At 40.8% G+C, this 18,196-nt stretch overlaps 1 protein-coding gene and 1 pseudogene across 1 annotated transcript in view; both read left to right on the forward strand.

Annotated features, from left to right (window-relative positions):
* Nucleotides 1–13,933, forward strand: part of LOC118088520 (C4b-binding protein alpha chain) — a 67,301-nt gene extending 53,368 nt beyond the window's left edge. Inside the window, exons 18-24 of the mRNA XM_088673564.1 lie at nucleotides 1,300–1,485; nucleotides 5,507–5,608; nucleotides 8,300–8,332; nucleotides 8,658–8,699; nucleotides 9,348–9,377; nucleotides 10,361–10,436; nucleotides 12,887–13,933. Coding sequence (XP_088529690.1) covers nucleotides 1,300–1,485; nucleotides 5,507–5,608; nucleotides 8,300–8,332; nucleotides 8,658–8,699; nucleotides 9,348–9,377; nucleotides 10,361–10,436; nucleotides 12,887–12,986 — 569 coding nt within the window. The 3' untranslated portion in view covers nucleotides 12,987–13,933. The remainder of the gene's footprint in view (nucleotides 1–1,299; nucleotides 1,486–5,506; nucleotides 5,609–8,299; nucleotides 8,333–8,657; nucleotides 8,700–9,347; nucleotides 9,378–10,360; nucleotides 10,437–12,886) is intronic.
* Nucleotides 1–17,900, forward strand: part of LOC148685093 (uncharacterized) — a 144,798-nt pseudogene extending 126,898 nt beyond the window's left edge.
* Nucleotides 17,901–18,196: the final 296 nt, after the last annotated feature.

Raw genomic sequence — 18,196 nt, forward strand, 5'->3', positions numbered from 1 at the left:
ATGATGCAGTCATCTTTCTGTAACTAAGCAGATCTAGGAAGGCAGGTTCTGCCTGTACTAAGTAGATCCACACCATTTAACATAAAAATCTGAGGCATTGGAGAACCTGATCCCAGAATTGTATACGGCTTTACATAGTTCTTAGCAATTTCCAGAAAGCTTTCCCAGAAGTGCAACTCAGCCAATTTTAATTTTTTACTTGCAGTAATGATGTTATTGTTTCTAGAAGTTAGTCTTTTGTATCTTATCTGATTTTATCTCCTTGTACATCACTTTGATAGTTCCTATCTCTGAAGCAGTTTACAGATTTGAAGAATAAATAATTCAATTTAATTGATATGATATGCTTAAATGGATCAGTTAATTACTTTAAGCCTGCAGGAATTGAATCAGTTTTTGTGTGCCCACTTCCAATTTCTCCTATGCAGCTTATGCCCCCCCAAACCCCCAAAACGGTGTGGTAATAATTTACTTCCAAACCACCTCTTAATGGTTCATGCCCACATGTGGGAATAGCACCTTAAAGAAAATGCAACCAAGAGACCTATACAAGCACAGCATCTGGTAGAGACCCAGTTTATTAGAGGAGCTACAGCAATAAGGGGGACGTGGGTGGCGCTGTGGGTTAAACCACAGAGCCTAGGGCTTGCCAATCAGAAGGTCAGCAGTTTGAATCTCCAGGATGGGGTGAGCTCCCGTTGCTCAGGCCGTGCTCTTGCCAACCTAGCAGCTCGAAAGCACGTCAAAGTACAAGTGGCTAAATAGGTACCGCTCCGGTGGGAAGGTAAACGGCGTTTCTGTGTGCTGCTCTGGTTCGCCAGAAGCAGCTTAGTCATGCTGGCCACATGACACGGAAGCTGTACGCCGGCTCCCTCGGCCAGTAAAGCAAGATGAGCGCCACAACCGCAGAGTCGTCCGTGACTGGACCTAATGGTCAGGGGTCCCTTTACCTTTACCTTTTACTATAATAAGGCAGCCTCTTCAAACCAAGGGCAGCCTCTCCAAACAAACCACAAGTAAATTTTGAATTCTCCCACTTCTTTTTTCTGAAGTTTGCTTAGTTTTCAGCCGCTCTTCTTTCTTGCCTTTGCAACTTGGTGAGTGTCTGAGGTGAGATGGACAAACAAGCCACAGTTAAATAAAAAGATGCAATTGCAACAAACTGAAGTTTATATGCTAATAACATCAGACTGTAATTTATTTGCAGTAGATAAACCATAGTGAAGTCCTCATGCAGAGTTTAATCAGCCATGGATTAATAAACAGGTAGATTTCTAAATATTGCTCTTCTCTTTTCAGTGATCCGTTGCGACCGTGAACCTGAAATACCAAATGGAAGAGTGATAAAAAAGCCTCAGCGTCCTTATACATATGGAGTTCGTGTAACTTTTGTATGTGATCCAGGATACGTTATGGTGGGCCAAGACACTTGTACATGTGGGCCTGACCATGGATGGATTCCTCGTTTTCCAAAATGTGTCAGGGGTAAGTATCTTACTACACCTAATTGGGTTCCTTGGGAGGAAGCATAGGGTATAAATTCATTAAATAAATGTCAGAGCTATTGTGTTGCACTTTACTGCACAACATACTTATTTCTTTGCCCCCTCTGTTTTCTACCACCAATGTTGCCACCATCCATCCAGATGGAGGTCCCTCCCCCCAAAAAATACTTCTAGCACAGGTGAGTTATGAAAAAGCAGGGTGGATTTGATTTAAATTAAGTCACTAGTCAGTAAGACTTTATTTAAATCATTTTTTTTACAGAAAGATTCATTTTTGCTGGTATAATCTCAAAATTTGCAACCAGATGAAGGTTTCATTTTGGAATACTACATTTTCAGAGTAGTTTCTACAGTTATATCAAAAATTACTGATTTTGGTTATACTATTCGAAATATATAGATACCGGTAGATTATTAAATTATTGTAAGGTTTAATAAGTTAACTGTTTATATTTGGGCAACTTTTCTGCTGTACTTTATTGGAATGAGAAAAATTAAAAAATAACATTTCCTTAATAACAATTTAAACATGTTAATTAAAACAATATAGCATATGTCCCTATGTTTGTTAATTGATGTGGTTAGAGACTTTATTGTTTGGACAATGCCAGGTGAGCCCTGGGAAGACGGACTTGGAAGCAGTGAACTCTTTATTAGTTGACTGGCAAGCACTTCAAGGTCTCGCCAAGGCATCCAGGTGCCTATTCTATACAGTAAAGTGTTAGTGCAGTTGTTGAAACCCAGAGGGATTGAGAAGAGGTTGCCAGCCTAAGTGCCTTCAGCACTTGCCTCAAGTCTGAGTTGTGCAAAGATTTCAGGACTTGTGGAGTATTCTGCTCACAAGGTTGCACTTTCATTTTTACTGTTTCACACTTAGCTACTTGTGCAGATCTATTCTATTCCAAACAATGTACTCATTGAACCTCTTGGAACTTAGCATTTAAGAGGTAACGGTTTGATTCTGGGTATATAAATGTGCAAAGGAACAATGGGCCAGTGACTCACTCGTTGTTCCTGCTGGGGGTAGGAAGACCAAGGGGCAGAAGGATTGTTCTCCATCCCCACCCCTGCCATCTTGACCCACAAAAGAAAGCCTGCAATTTTGAAGTGCAATCTTCCTTCTTTTGGTGGTGGCAGCAATGTGAGCATGGCAGTGATTTCTTCTTTGGGCCCTTGCTGGCTTTGCTCACTCCACCAGCCTACTCAGACATTTCTCTCCTTCATTCTGTCCCATCTCCTGCACCCTCACTGCTAGTGGCGGCAGCAGTAATGGTCATCCTTGAAGGGAAACTCCTCAGCAAAGTAGAAATCTTATATCGAACAGGTGGAAAGCTTTTTAATCTGAGTAGGCTGAAAGCAAAGAGAAAGGTTAGCGTAACTTCCATCATAGAGCTTTAGCATTCTGATGGCAATTTAGTGTGTGCACACTTAGAGGATGACCTCCAAACCATCCTAAATATCTTTGCAGAAGCTTATGAAAAGCCTGACCTGTCGCTCAACATCCAAAAAACCAAAGTGCTGCACCAACAGGCACAAAACAACCCATCTGCAGCACCACAAATCCAACTCAATGGTGTAACATTGGAAAGTGTCGATCACTTTTCCTACCTGGGCAGTTATCTTTCCACAAGAGCCAACATTGATGCTGAAATCGAGCATTGCCTGAGGTCTGTGAGTGCAGTTTCTCTCGATTGAGGACTCGGACATTCACAGGGAAAGCAAAATGCTTGTTTACAAAACTATTGTACTACCAACTTTACTGCATGCTTGTGAAACATAGACTACTTATAAACGCCATCTCCAATTCCTCGGAATATTCCATCCACGGTGTTTCCGGAAAATTTTACATATCACTTGGGAAGACAGGCAAACAAATGTCACTGTACTGGAAGAAGCAAAGATCACCAGTGTCGAAGCAATGATTCTTCAACATCAACTTCGTTGGACTGGTCATGTTGTGTGGTTGCCTGACTATCGTCTTCCAAAGCAACTATTCTGTTCAGAACTTAAAAATGGAACGTGTAATGCCAGTGGTCAACTAAAGAGGTTTAAAGACTCTCTCAAGACAAATCTTTAAAAATGTAGTATAAACACAGACAACTGGGAAACACTGGCCTATGAGTGCTGCAATTGGAGAACAGCCTTTACCAAGGGATAAATTATATAATGAATTTAAAAACTCTTCAGATTTACATTCAGAAAAAATCCGGAAACCTTCCTTCTTGGAATAATGCCATTGGAAACAGGAAAAGATATAAGACCATTGTTCATGTACGGAACAACGGCAGCCAGAATACTAGTGGCGAGAAAATGGAAAAACGGAACAGTACTACCGATAACAGAATGGCAAATATTAATGATAGAATACCTCGAATTGGCAAAGATGTCAGGGAAACTAAAAGGGCTCTCTAATCAGAAGGTATATAGAGAAAGGAATATGTTTAAAGAATATTTAAAAATATATTATTCGAATAACAACCTCTTCGTGGAACTGTACTGAATCTTATTGTCGCGGTCACCCTGACCTGCGCAGCACCCCCGGACGTTTAACTGTCTATTGATGACTGCGCCAACGACACGTGGAATACCTGCTGCCACCAACCAGTATTCTAACTGGCACTTGTTAATCACTTCAGACCAGGATGTTGTTTGAAATAAAAATATGTTGTTTTATTGTAAGTACATAAGCGTAATGGTTTCAGTAATATTCTTATTAACGTTCCAAATAACAGGTGTTTCCTATACCGGCCTATTACCGCAAATTATAAATATTACCGGCCTAATACCGCTAAAGTCAACTAAATGGTTCTGCAAATAAAAGCACTCAAACTCTCTATCCTGACTTCTCAATATCTCACCACCTATGCCTGCCCTCCGTATTTAAACCAGCTCTATCTCTAACTCTCAACTACCGACCAACTGACTACCTGACCAACTGACTACCCGACCAACCGACAACTCCAACTGCCTCCAGGGGTGGGGTTTTTATACCCATCCAGAGCCCACCCCCTTGGGTTCTAACTGTTCTATTTTGTTAACCCTTACTAACCCGGCCTAACTCGATGCTGATCGCTACACTTATAAAGACTACAAAATAAACAAAGGCAAGAACATTAAAAGACTAAATGAAGTGATAGAAGAATGTGCGTTAAATATAAGGAAAACAGAAAAACACAAATACAATATGAAGAATTGGAAGTTGGTTTTATTTATGAATGTAAAATAGTGTTTTGTATGATGTTTTGTTGTTTTTTTCGTATTTGTTTATAATCTGTTATTCTTCCTTCCTTCCTTTTCTTCTTCTTCCTTCTCCTCCACCTTTTTTTCTTTCATTCTCGATTTGATGTATGTATGTATCTATTTTTTAAATCAATAAAGATGATATTAAAAAAAAGAAAAGAGGAAGGCACGTTTGGCAAACCCTCACCATGATCAACTCCCACCCAGAAACCAATGTCCCCACTGTGGAAGTACGTGTGGATCCAGAATTGGCCTCCACAGTCACTTACAAACTCATTGTTAAGACTGTGTTCATGGAAGACAATCTTACTCAGCTATGAGTGATCGCCAAAGAAGAAGGAGGTCATCCTTGACTACTTGAGGCTTGACAGGCATATGTCAAGAATGCTTTGATGGTGTTTCCTGCTTGGCAGGGGGTTGGACTAGATGGCCCTTGTGGTCTCTTCCAACTCTATGATTCTATGATTCTACCTACATGCTCTCAGTCGCCAGTCTCGTGATGGACAAGTACAATATAGTATTAGAGAAAAATGCAGATAATATCAGACATTAAAAAGAAAGTTGGATTATTAAGAAATGAAAATATAAGTAACATCAGATTTATTTATTTTTAAAAAAAACTATTTTAATTTCCTAAACCTGATTCCAAAGATGACTTGGTGTCCTGAGACCATATGGCACCCTATATGGGCTAATTTTGAAAGAAGGCATTAATGCAGAGCTGTCAGCACTTAAGTTGATATCAGTCTCTTTATACACAGGGGGAACGCCTGGAGGCGGAGGAGGAGGAGGAGGAGGAGGAGGAGGAGGAGGAGGAGGAGGAGGAGGAGGAGGAGGAGGAGAGACCCTAGGCCCTGAAAATGGTAAACATTTGCTTTTCACTGTTGGTGGATACATTTTAGGAAGTGGGAAGTGAGCAAGAATTGAGTTTATGGATAGAACCAGAGTGGAGGAAATGGACACTTGTCAATATTTACAGAGATAAGTCAGCAGAAAGAGGATTAATTTTATTAGAAGAATATCGTGAGGAGACTTGGGTACATGGTAGTGCAGTAGTAGTTTTGAGATACTGGAATTTCACACCATAAGAAGAACCTGCAACAGAATGTTGTGGTGCATGGCCTTCCTTCTGAACGGTGCCTATGCAGAATTTAGCAAGCTATTTCCCCCAGTCAATGCATTCCATTTCCCTTGTCCCGTCCCATGTTCTGTTTATCTTTTCCAGCTGTCACTCTGTTCAACCGCTGTTTGGCCTGCTCTTTCTTCATTAGTCTATGTTTTGAAGTGGTTGCCTCTTTAGGTTTTCTTTTCCCAAGCATGCAAATATCTCCTTCTTGTTTCACAATGGATATTCTGGCTGCAGTTCAGTAGGCACTCAGCCATCTGAGTTTGCATTTAGGTTAAGGCAAACTAGGTGGTTCAAGGGCAGCATGATCTGCCAGTTAATTAGCACCCAGTGAGCTGGCGGGTTGCTGGGGACCGAAAAAGCACCTGGTTAACAGGCTAGAAAACAAACAAACAAATGCAAGCTTAAATGAATTCACTTCAAAAGAACACAACTGATAAGATAAGCTCTGAACCTTCAGTTTTTACTGCGTGTAAATCTCCATCCATGTTGTGTTTGCTGCGAAAACAAAACTGAATTCTGTCTGTGTGAGAAAGGAATCGGAATCAAATGAAAGGAATTGGACAACCATCTTTTTCTTTATTTCTCTTCTTAGCTTGCTTTTCTATTATCTTTAATTCTTGTTTTCTCTCTGCTAAGTTTATCTATCTATTCATATATATATATGCTTTTTGAAGTTTCCTTTCTTGGATTGATGAAGATACACACAGGAAGGTGATGGATGGAAGATGAAGGGCCCTGCTTAAGGGGCAGAGGAGAGGCTCTCCCAGGGTGGGAGGCTGCAGGAAGAGGAAGAAAGCCCCACCCATGTGAGAGCTGGGAGGGTTCACTTCTGTGTGTGGAATAAAGGTTAAGGTATAATTGTGAGGACCTGGTATTTCTCTTCTTTTCTTCTGCTACTTTCCTTTATTATTCATTATCTTCTTTTTTTGGTTATTCTTGCTTCTCTCCTATTTATCTTCTTCAGATTAGTTCAGCTTTTATTGTATTTTATGTAATAAAAAAGGATAGAAGGGGAAACTGAAATGAGAAAATGTCAGTGGGAAAGCTAATGTACAGAATTTGTGAGAACATGTCTTGTGGTAAAATGTAAGGGAGAAGTGCAAGCATTTGTTGTTGTGTCAATAGATGTAAATTTTATAAATAGGACATATGCTCCTTATTTTTTTGTTTTGGTGCAAAGTTTCATTGAGAGAAACTAATCTACAAGAAATAATATAAAAGGAAGAAAAGAGTAAGAAAACTACATCATCCTTTCTCACCACTGTATCTTAAATATTATCCCATTATCTAATGCTTCTTGGGTATCTCAGATATCTTCTGACTGCTTGGTCAACTGTAATCCAACTCCTAAATCCACTAGTGTCTGAAATACTTTTTTAATGCTGAATTTTCCCTTGGAATAATAACTCAGGAATTTTGAGGAGTAAATGCTCTGAGGGTTTTTCCCTTTACACTTTAGTTCTTTGTGGGGCTTTTTTAGAGAGTCCTTTAGCTCTGCCTTGCTTTCTGCAAATTGCGTAACTTATAGAATGTTGTTCTTTGTACAAAGACATCTCTTTTATTGTATAGAAAATTCAGGCAAAGCTTTCCAGTTTACTTTGCTTTATTATTCATTATCTTCTGCTTTTCATAAATTCCAAAGCAGTGGTTATGAACTGGTTGGGCTGGTGCTGTGATGTTTTTTATTGTAATTATCTGTATTTTAATAGGTTTCTTTCTCTCTCTCTCTCTCTCTCTCTCTCTCTCTCTCTCTCTCACACACACACACACACACACACACAACACACACACACACCAGTGTTTAATTGTTTTTACATGACCCTTTTAGCTGTTTCCATTTTATCTGTAAGCTGCCTTTACTCCCTGTCTGGGGAAAGGCATGTGTGACGATCACTGTAAAGTCAGACCCGGTATAGAAGGGGTTAACAGGTAATGACAGTTAGAACCCTAGGGGGCGGGGTTAGGAGGACTATTTAACCCACCCCTGGGAGGTAGAAGGGAGTTGAGTTGGGGGAGTTGCATGAGGGTTGAGTTGAGGGAGTTGTGTGGAAGGTGGAGGAGGGTGAGGCATTAGGTGGTAGGTAATCAGAAAGGATAGAGTGTTTGACGGTTTAGTTATTAAAGGTTAGAGGTAATAGGCCGGTATAGGAACTGTTATATAAGAATTCAGGAACTTAACTATTGAAACCATACGCTTATGTACCATTTCTAAATAAACCTCTTTTGTTCAACCATTATCCTTGTCTGAAGTAGTGGATAGTTACCAAACTTATTACTGGTTGGTGGCAGCGGTATAATAAAGTGGTTTGTGCAGGAATCAACGGACCGTGAAACGTCTGGGGGGTCCTGTACAGGTGGAGGCAACCACCACAGCATGATATAAATAAATATAAAAATAACAATCCCCTCTTTTTTATATGAGCAGGTCCAGGGACAGTACCTCCTGGAGACAATACAGGTACAGCAGAAATGTTGTCATGACAGCAAATTTATAAGCTTTACAGTTTTCTTTGCTTTAATTTAAATTTTCCTATACTATTTTTATGAACTGGTGAGGCTGCTGCTATGATGTTTTTTATTGTAATTATCTGTATTTATAATAGGTCACACACACAATATTACTGTTAAAAAATTTTACATGTTTTTTTTAACTGTTTCCATTTTATCTGTATGCTGTCTTGATTCCTTGTCTGGGGAAAAGGTGGGATATAAATATAATAATAATAATAATAATAATAATAATAATAATAATAATAATAATAATAATCCCCTCTTTTGTATAGGACCGACACACAATCCAGAGACGCCTGCTGGAGATGACACAGGTAAAGCTCTATGCTGGAGATATGGCAAGGACAATGCCTACTTGAAACATAAGTTTGTACAGTGTTGTATATGCACTTTGTTTTGGGAGGAAGTGCTGGACTGTATAACTATGACTATGCAGAAAAAGCTAAACCTTTCAGCAAATAATATTCTTTTGAAATATATACCTATTGCATGGAAATTAACAACCGGACAATGGAAATGGATTCTATTTGCCCAAATGGTGGCCAAAGAGACTGATACTGATGAATTGGAAGAATAAAGATAAGATTCCTTTCAATCAATGGATTGACAATATGACAACACTCGTGACTTATGAATGGACATAGACTTTGGGGGGAAATGACAACATTTGAACTAAGTTTATACAGAACGTAGCATTAATATCCACATATTTATTAGGATTATAACGTATCCTATTTATTTAAGTATATATGGGAGTATATTACATTGCAACTTCTACACATATTTGTTGATTTTTTTAAACTCACCTTTCCTTTCTTTTTTCTGTCTGTATTATTTTATTTCTTTATAACTGAAATTCCTTCAATAAAATATTAATACATACAACATAGAGAGAGCCACAATCTGTCACAATTAAATTGCTTCAAATTTTAGCTCACACTTTTAATTTTCTTCTATTCTAGAATCTGAATACACCACAGCAACTATTATTGGTAAGTAATTTAGTGTACAATTAGAGTACACTAGAGTACACTAGTGTACAATTTAGAGTACCGGTAAGTTACTTTAGTGTACAATCGCTGCTCTATTGTATTTTAATGCCTTGTGCATTTCACTAACTTTTTTTCTCACATTTGTGGTTTCAATGTTAAAGACTGTTACTTAGAGAAAAAAATGATTCTTTATCAAATATTCTTAGGGTACAGACAGATATATTTTGTCTGCCTGCCTGCTTGCTTGCTTGCCTGTCTGGTGAGGCCAGCTCTGCTTCCTCCACTATCTTTGCTCCTATAATGTACATAGCTGTCTCCAAATTCAGCACAGACTTCCCCCATGCTGTGGCTTTTAATGTTCTGGCACCTGGTGTGACTGGGGCTTTTAAAAAATCCTCAGGAGTAAGGGTGTCTTGAGCTTAGGCATGCCAACCATAAAGGGCCTAGTGTTGAGGTGCTATGTGTGTGAGACACATCACATAGCTAATGGCCAGCTCCTTCAGAGTGCTTGGTCTCCACTGCACATGCATGGCATGTGATACGATACGTGTGACATCACACGCATGCTGGGGCCCCTCAATCTTGGGGGCAACCTGGCAGCTCTGCTTCAGCTTCACACACTGCTTGGGTTGGAGAGATGCTCTTTGATTGTCATTAGGGCCGCTAAGTCAGCAAAGTTGACATCTGTTAGGGGCCGGAAGAACTCGTTGCTGCAATCAATCTCTGAGGACAACTGCACATCTGCCCCCAAAAGGGTGACTGCAGGTGTACAGCGGACTTGCTGCTTGAAGTACGTATGTGTCTAGAGACCTAACAGTACCCAGTAGCACATGAACTTATCCACCTGAGTGACTTTAATGTCAATAGAGCATTGCAAGGTCTTGTGGCTTCTATTGATACTATTACTTTTTCTCAACAGAAAAATAATTACTTTGTCTCATTAATTGGTACTACAGTATATCCTTCTCTTTTTTCCCTTCAAGGATGTCTCACGGTTCTTATGGTTGTGGTTGTTGTAGTTGCTGGAATGTGGAAAATAAGATCTTACATGAAAACTGGGTGAGTCAGCCCAAGAGAAGCTGTCCCTGATTCTCTGTAACCTTCTTGGTTGCTGAGTGAGCTTCTATAGGCTTCTTGACTTCTACTTTGCTCACACATTTCACATCCATGTGCTTAGTGTTCACAAAGGGCTTGCACATTTTTGTTGAATAGTTGCACTAATCTGCTAGCACAGAATAAAAGCTAACTAAATGTAAGAGATGTAGGTACTCTTTGCAAGGAATACCTCTGCTCACTCAGAGATATTTTTACAGTCCTTTATTATTTACATATATACATAAGGAACAGAACATCTCTCACGCATCTGTATCGTCGGGATCATATCCGAGAAGTAAACGTTGGCGGCGGCTCCTCTAACATAGCATTTTAAGTTCCCTCCTCTCCTGAGCTGAGGGCGCCTGTGTGTATTGGAGTGGTGTTGGGGCTCTTCATCAGCATCCAAGAGATGTCTCGCCTCCCGGCAGGTCCGTCTCTAGGCCTGGGCTGGGTGGCGCAAGGCGCCAGGGCGCCTGGCCACCAGGGACGCGGAAGGGGCGCCGAATGGCTGGTGCTTGGGAGCAGCTGCTGCCGCCGCGCCCCCCCCATGGCGACAGTAGTGCGCGGCCATTGAACTTCCTCCATGAAGCAGAATCAGTGAGATTCCTGCCTAGAGTGGCACCACGCGCCTGCTGCCACTCTAGCCAGGAGTCTTGGTGATTCTGCTTCATGGAGGAAGCTCAATGGCCGCGCGCTACCGCCACGTCCCGGAGCAGCCGCTGGAGGGAGGCGCCAAGGAGGGGTCGGTCCAGGGCGGGAGGCCGAGCAGTCCCCTCTGCAGGAGGTGGGCTCTGCACCCAGGCCACCCCCCTGCAAGGTAGTGGGCGCTGTCCAGGCTCCGCCATCCTCCACCTCCGCCCCTCAGCCGCACGCTACTGCCGCCGTGGGGGGGGGGCGCCGGAGGATTCTTGCACCACGCAGCTGGATACCCTTAAGACGTTACTGCCTCCCGGTTTCTTTCGGCTCTCTTCCCCTCTTCCCTCTCTGCCATTTCCTGTCTATCCCCTCCTAAGGATCCCTGCCCAGACTCTTCTTCCTCCCTTTCCCTTGGAACCTCTCTTGGCGTTGCCATGACACTAGAACACGGTACTTTTTCTCGAACAGATATTCAGTATTTTATACCTTTTCTAACATTGGTGTTCTTATGTGACAGAAATGGTATTTCTCAGTTTACATCAAATGTCAATCCTAATACTGACTTGCCAATGACTATTCTGAAAATCTTGAATCTACTATTAAATAAAGTTATAAAACATTATTCTCTCTTTTACAAATGTGTATTGCATGTGGTTTTTGCTTTCAGACATAGTAAGAAAATGAATTTGTTGAGCAGTTCTGTCTAAGGGCAGTGGTGTTCTGTTTTTGTTTTTCCACTAGAATAATCTAGGCAGTACTGTAATCTAAACCAACAATTTGCAACAATAATTTATTCTGCACATTTCTCCTGCATGGCTTTTCTTTCTTTTTTGTATCCAGGGCTGTCCATTTTTGTTGTAGCTTTGTATGAATGATTTTACTGTTTTGATACGATATACAGTGGTGCCTCGCTAGACTAATTTAATTCGTTCCACGGGTCTTTTATTATAGCGAAAAATTCGTCTAGCGAATCCCATAGGAATGCACTGAATTTTTTTTTGCCCATAGGAACGCATTAATTGAATTTCAATGCATTCCTATGGGAAACCGCGATTCGCTAGACGAATTTTTCATAAAACGAATTCGTCTAGCGAGGCAACCTCCGCTCGAAAAATCCTTTCGTTAAGCAGAAATTTCGTTAAGCAGGGCATTCGTTAAGCGAGGCACCACTGTATATATTTTCCCTTGTTTGTTAGCACTAATTAAGCTGTTTCCATAGATTAATACAGTAATTATTTACTAACTATCAATATTCAGTGCAACAATTTCTGTCCCAGGTAGGTTACATGTATTTTAAGACTTTTGTGGGATTCAGATTTGATACCAAAGCATGCTGATTGTTTTGTCAGAGGCAAGAGTTCTGTTTGATGCAGAGGCAATAACAACCCCAGTGGAGAGAAGGGCAGGCTCATCTAAAAGGAATCTGTTAGGAGTCACTATTTTTTCTATACTTAGGCTATGTGTCTCCTACCCTTATATCTGTTTTGCTTATACAGTATAATCCTAATTCACTTTATCTGCTTTACTTCTAATATCCTGCAGTTGCTAACAATCAGTGCTTTACTTCTGCAGCTTCTGGAATTGATTTTCCTACCCAAGAAGCAACAGCATGGCTACTGCTTCAGTGTGAAAGTTACATTACTTTTAAAATTTGAATAACATGAAGTGGAATGCAGATGTATTTGTGTGTTGATTTTTTTCTTCCTGACAGCAAAACAAAACAAAATGATGTAATGTTTGGAACATAGGTATTAATTTTAAGTATTTTATTTTTACAGAGAAGCTGAAACTCTTTCTAGGTCTGGTCGATTTGACATGTCAGTAGCAAAATCTGGATTGGAACCTAAAGGTTACAAAAACCCTAGTCTTCTGCAGTAAAGCTGTGCTGCAGCAGCCTTTCAGTTGATCATTAATTCCTAACAGTTCTAATTTTTACAACTGGAAATGAGAATTGAGGGAAGGACTATGTGGAAAGTCAAAGCAATTTTCATTAAAAACTGGCCATCCAGGCTATTCAGCTACTTGAAGCATGAAGCAGTACTAGACCCCAACACAACTCTCATCATTTGCTCTTACTTTTGCGTAGAACTGGGTTCCAGTTTCCCTTGAAGAATGTCTCTTTAAGTGCCTTAATCAAATACAGAGCCAAACAGAACTGATTGTGTATCTACGCTGGCAAGGTGTTTTACTATTTCTTCAAACCTTGTAAAGATGTAATGGGTTCTGTGTAGGAAATGTGAAATGTTACCATTTGTTTCCTATAATATTGTTCATCTCATGAAATGGAGGGGGTTAAGTGTAGCTGTTAAAATTTACCAACCTTTTGACTTCCACAAGCCTTTCTCATGCAGAATTCTAAAAGCTGCCTTGATTTCCTTACAGGATTTTCAAAAGTGTAAACAACAGTAATATGTGCCTAATAGAAAATATTCTTTTTAAAAAATCATCATAGGCAAAGAAAAGTCCTGTGTACTTAGCCAAAAAAGCAAGGAATACTTTTGAGACACCTTAATTTCCATAGGAAAAAGTTAAATAAAATAACTATCCCATTAAAATCAATTCGAGTTAAAACTGCAGTGCTTCAAATGTACTGAATTAAACTTGTTACATTCATGAAGGTATTTTGTTTTTTACAGTGCTTTTAGAATCTAAATTGTGCATCTTTATTTATAATGATTAAATATACAGAAGTATACAGAAGAAAAGTTGTTTATCTTGTTGTTGTTGTTTAGTCGTTTAGTCGTGTCCGACTCTTCGTGACCCCATGTTTATCTTAGAATGTGTGCAAATAAAGTGAAGTGTTGAATAAAAGACACTAAGTATTATCACTAGCTTTTCTACTCCCAATCTGATTGTACAGTGTAGCTTGGGTTGATACAGCTATAATCACATAGCAGTTTCAAACTTCTCCTTTACAGCACCTAGCCAAGCATTCTGTGTACTATTCTATCTTATACAAAGCCTCATGGGATGCTTTTATTGAAATATATTTGGAAGCCAAATGTGGCATTATGGTAACTGTAAAACAGGTTTTTAGTTTTCTTCCTCAGCTAGCCATGGTGGTCTTGGGGTTGGTGCTTGTTCTCGGGGACTTTGAAGCTCCCCTGTAAGAACCAGAAATTCCCAGTAATTTCTGGTCCTACACATGCAGCTGGGCACATTCTGGACTAGGTTTTTTTGTGCTGGATTGGATGATGGTGATCTTAGAGTGGATAGACTTTCTATAGTTCCATTTTAATGGTCAGACCACTTCTTGATGGAGTTTAGAATTGCTGGAGCCTGGAGCCTCTGCAGAGGTGGGGGACCGACTAAGCTGGTCCGTCCCAGGTGGCTGATGGCTCTTGAGGAGTTTCCTGTTGCCTTGGAAGGTGATTCTGTTGAAGCACTGGTGGACTTTGGGAACAGAGAAATAGCCAAGGTGGTGGACACGATAGCTCACGAGTATCTCACTGAGTGGAGCAAAACCCGCCCCCTGCTTCTCTAGAAACATGTGATGATGAAACACATGAGACAGCAACTAGAGCAGGCATCCCCAAACTTCGGCCCTCCAGATGTTTTGGACTACAGTTCCCATCTTCCCTGACCACTGGTCCTGTTAGCTAGGGATCATGGGAGTTGTAGGCCAAAACATCTGAAGGGCCGCAGTTTGGGGATGCCTGAACTAGAGTGATGATGGCAGAAAACTCAGAATGAGTCCAACCAAACATAGGCTAGAGCCTATTTGAAGAATAGTGAGCACAGCAACGATCTCTTTTTCTCTCTGCCTCCATTGCATCAGCAAGGAGCCATCCAGTGGAGCTGTTTTGAGTGGTGGTCAGATATCTTTTGCACTCTGACCCATGGGAGAATTTAGAGTACTCAACAGCAACAGCCTGCTGCGAACTGTTTGCTCAGCTCTTCACTGACAAAATCACTCAGATCCGTTCTGACTTGGACACTATAGTTGATATGCGTCGGGTGGATGTAACTTTGGCCTCTGCTTGTCCAGTGTTAATGAATACTTTTCAATTTGTACAGCCTTAGAATGTGGGCAGGATCCTTGGAAATGTAAGAGCTACCACAGGTGTACTAGCAGATCTTTCTGCCTCATCAGAAAGACCAGTGGGGAACTTGCTGCTGAGTGGCTGAAGGGAAATCAGTGCCGCCTTACAACAAGGCAAGGATCCTGCAAGCCTAAGGAGACAGTTAACATACCTCTATTGAAAAGGCCCTCCTTGAACCCCAGCGTATTGCATGATTATTGGCCAGTTTCTAATATCCCTGGGTATGATGGCATCTCAGCTCCAGGAATTTCTGGAGTGGATCGAGTATTTAGATCCATTTCAATCTGGTTACAGGCCTAGTTATGGGACAAATATGGCTTTGGTCGCTTTGATGAATTACTTATGCCGGGAACTGGACAGGAGTAGTATGGCTCTATTGGTTCTGCTGGACCTCTTGGCAGCTTTTGATACCATCAGCCATGGTATCCTTCTGGTCTGCCTCGCTGCGATGGGACAAGGAGGCACTGTTTTTCACTGATTCTGGTCCTTCCTGGAGGGGCAAACCCAGAAAGTGGTGGTGGAGAACTCGTTTGGCCTGCAGGGTTCCTCAGGATTCTGTTCTGTCTCCCATGAAATGTATCATATGCATGAGGATGAACAAATGGAAACTTAATCCAGACAAGACAGATGTGCTCTTGGTCAGTTGGGAGGCAGAACAGGGAATAGGGATTCAGCCTGTGCTGGATGGAATGTAACACACTCCCTGAATACACAGGTCCACAATTTGGGTGTTCTCTTGCACCCAGCCTTGATGGGTGCTCAGGTTCTTCAGTGGCTAGAAGTGCATTTGCACAGTTAAAGCTAGTTTGCCAGCTGTGCCTGTTCCTTGAGATGTTGATTTGACACACCTTAGTTATGTCCTGTTTGGCTTACTGTAATGTGCTCCACATGGGGCCTTGTCAATGTTCTCTTGTGTATACACACAGAGAAATGAATCTGACACTAATGAAGCTGTGCTGATCTGAACAGCTAGAGGGGAAAGAGCTGGGAAACACACTGGGAAGCGGGGGACAGACTGTGTTCTAAGGCAGTGATGTGAACACACCCTGAGTTCACCCAACAGCCCAACCAAGGATATGAGGTTGATGATCTTGCGATAGATCAATATCATTATTGTTTTATATCTGTCTTCTGGGCTCTGTATGCACAAAATTGGTGTCTGAAGAAGTATGCATGCACACGAAAGCTTAAACCAAGAACAAACTTAGTTGGTCTCTAAGGTGCTACTGAACAATTTATTTATTTATATTTATTTATTGCAGAGGTATAGGTAAAGAAAAAATATAGCATATAAAGTGAATCATATCAGCAAATAAAAATTTCATATTCATATATCTATTCAGGTACAGAATAAGCTGTCTGCCACCTTACCCACCATGACACTATGGCAATGTTACTATGAATATTCAGTAGTAACAAATACATGTGCACAAGCATGCAAAAGATAAAAGCTGGAACAACCTATTAAATCAATGGCTGCTTTGATCATGCACGTCCTTTTTAAACATATTTTTGTTCTAGTTGCATTTGTTTTCATTTGCCATCTGTTTGACATGCTTCTCTTCTGCTAAGCTACCCAATCATGAAGAAGTTCTGTACTTGGCAAGAGAGTTTTAATGTGAGATAAGCCGACTTTGCTACTATCAAATGACTCCAGGCATATTTGAGTCTAGAATATAATGGCATGCATGTGACTAGCTGAGTTAATGGCCCCTCCAGACGTCCTATTCATTACACATTCCTGACGCTTTGTACTTATTCTGCTTTCAATACAATAAATATTTATTGCCTGTAGCAAATACAATAACATACACAATAATATACATAAATATACTCTCCAGTGAAAATAAAATCAGAATCAAAATTGAAATCAATTATAAACTTTCTCAAATTAACGAGTTTCCTTTACAAACCATTGATGCTTGGTTCAAAATTTCTTGCTCAGATTTTATTCGCTGCAGGTGCAAACAATGCAATTTGATAGACTAATACAGTGTATGTCAGGCACCCCCAAACTTCGGCCCTCCAGATGTTTTGGACTACAATTCCCATCTTCCCCGACCACTGGTCCTCTTAGCTAGGGATCATGGGAGTTGTAGCCACAACACCTGGAGGGCAGCAGTTTGGGGATACCTGGTGTATGTGCTCACATTCATCAGATAACAATACTGTTTTATCCTGCAAAAGCTTTGAAGTGGTCACACTGCTTCCTTCCCAATCAGTGCATCTCCCATAGCTCCCTGCTGAAATCCCGTAAATATTTATACCACAAATGTACTGGTTTATTTTCATCCTGCTTTTGTTGTGCTATAGCGCATCTGGACAGCAACAACGGGATCTGTCTGGGCGATGGCTGGCTACCCCCCGAGCAGCGACACTCCAAACCATCTTGTCTTTAGTGCTTTTATTGTGAAAGCTATTTACAATGCAAGAGCTTCATGAAAACATGTCTACTCACTACTATCAGATTCTCCCAATGGCGCTTTTGGGCTCCTCCCCCAGCAGAGTAGTTTGGGGACCCCAAATCTCTTCCCCCTGCGTTTGCAAGCCGCTGATCGCCTCAGTTCCGGGGTGAATTTGAAAGGACGCCCCTCGGCTGTTTCCCCACTGGAACTCTCTGCTGGCCCCTCCTTCCTTGCTGATATCACAGGCTGCAGGTAGGGCTCTTGTATGCTGTCTGAGCCCCAGTCCGCTCCTCTCACTTCCTCCTTCCTGTCTCCTACCCTTCCGCTGTTGTCCGAGCCATTAGAAGAGCTGGATTTGATGGCAGATGGGTGTTCCCTGTAAGCCCACCCCCTTACAACATCTTTATCTCATGCAAACATTACATTACAATAAATTCCATTTGGAATCTAATATGTTACATATTCACAAAGGAAAGACCACAATATTAACATATTGAATATAAAACTTTCATTCAAATTTGTTTTAATCTTTTCATCAATAAATATTATAAGAAAAGAACTTATTTGTATATAATCATTGACCTCCCTAAACCAACTCTCCCTTGATTCACTAAAAGAAAAAAGAAAGGAAAACAAAAAC

The sequence above is a fragment of the Zootoca vivipara genome, chromosome 7, assembly GCF_965207765.1.
Source record: "Zootoca vivipara chromosome 7, rZooViv2.hap1.1, whole genome shotgun sequence".
NCBI classification, from domain to species: Eukaryota; Metazoa; Chordata; class Lepidosauria; order Squamata; family Lacertidae; genus Zootoca; species Zootoca vivipara.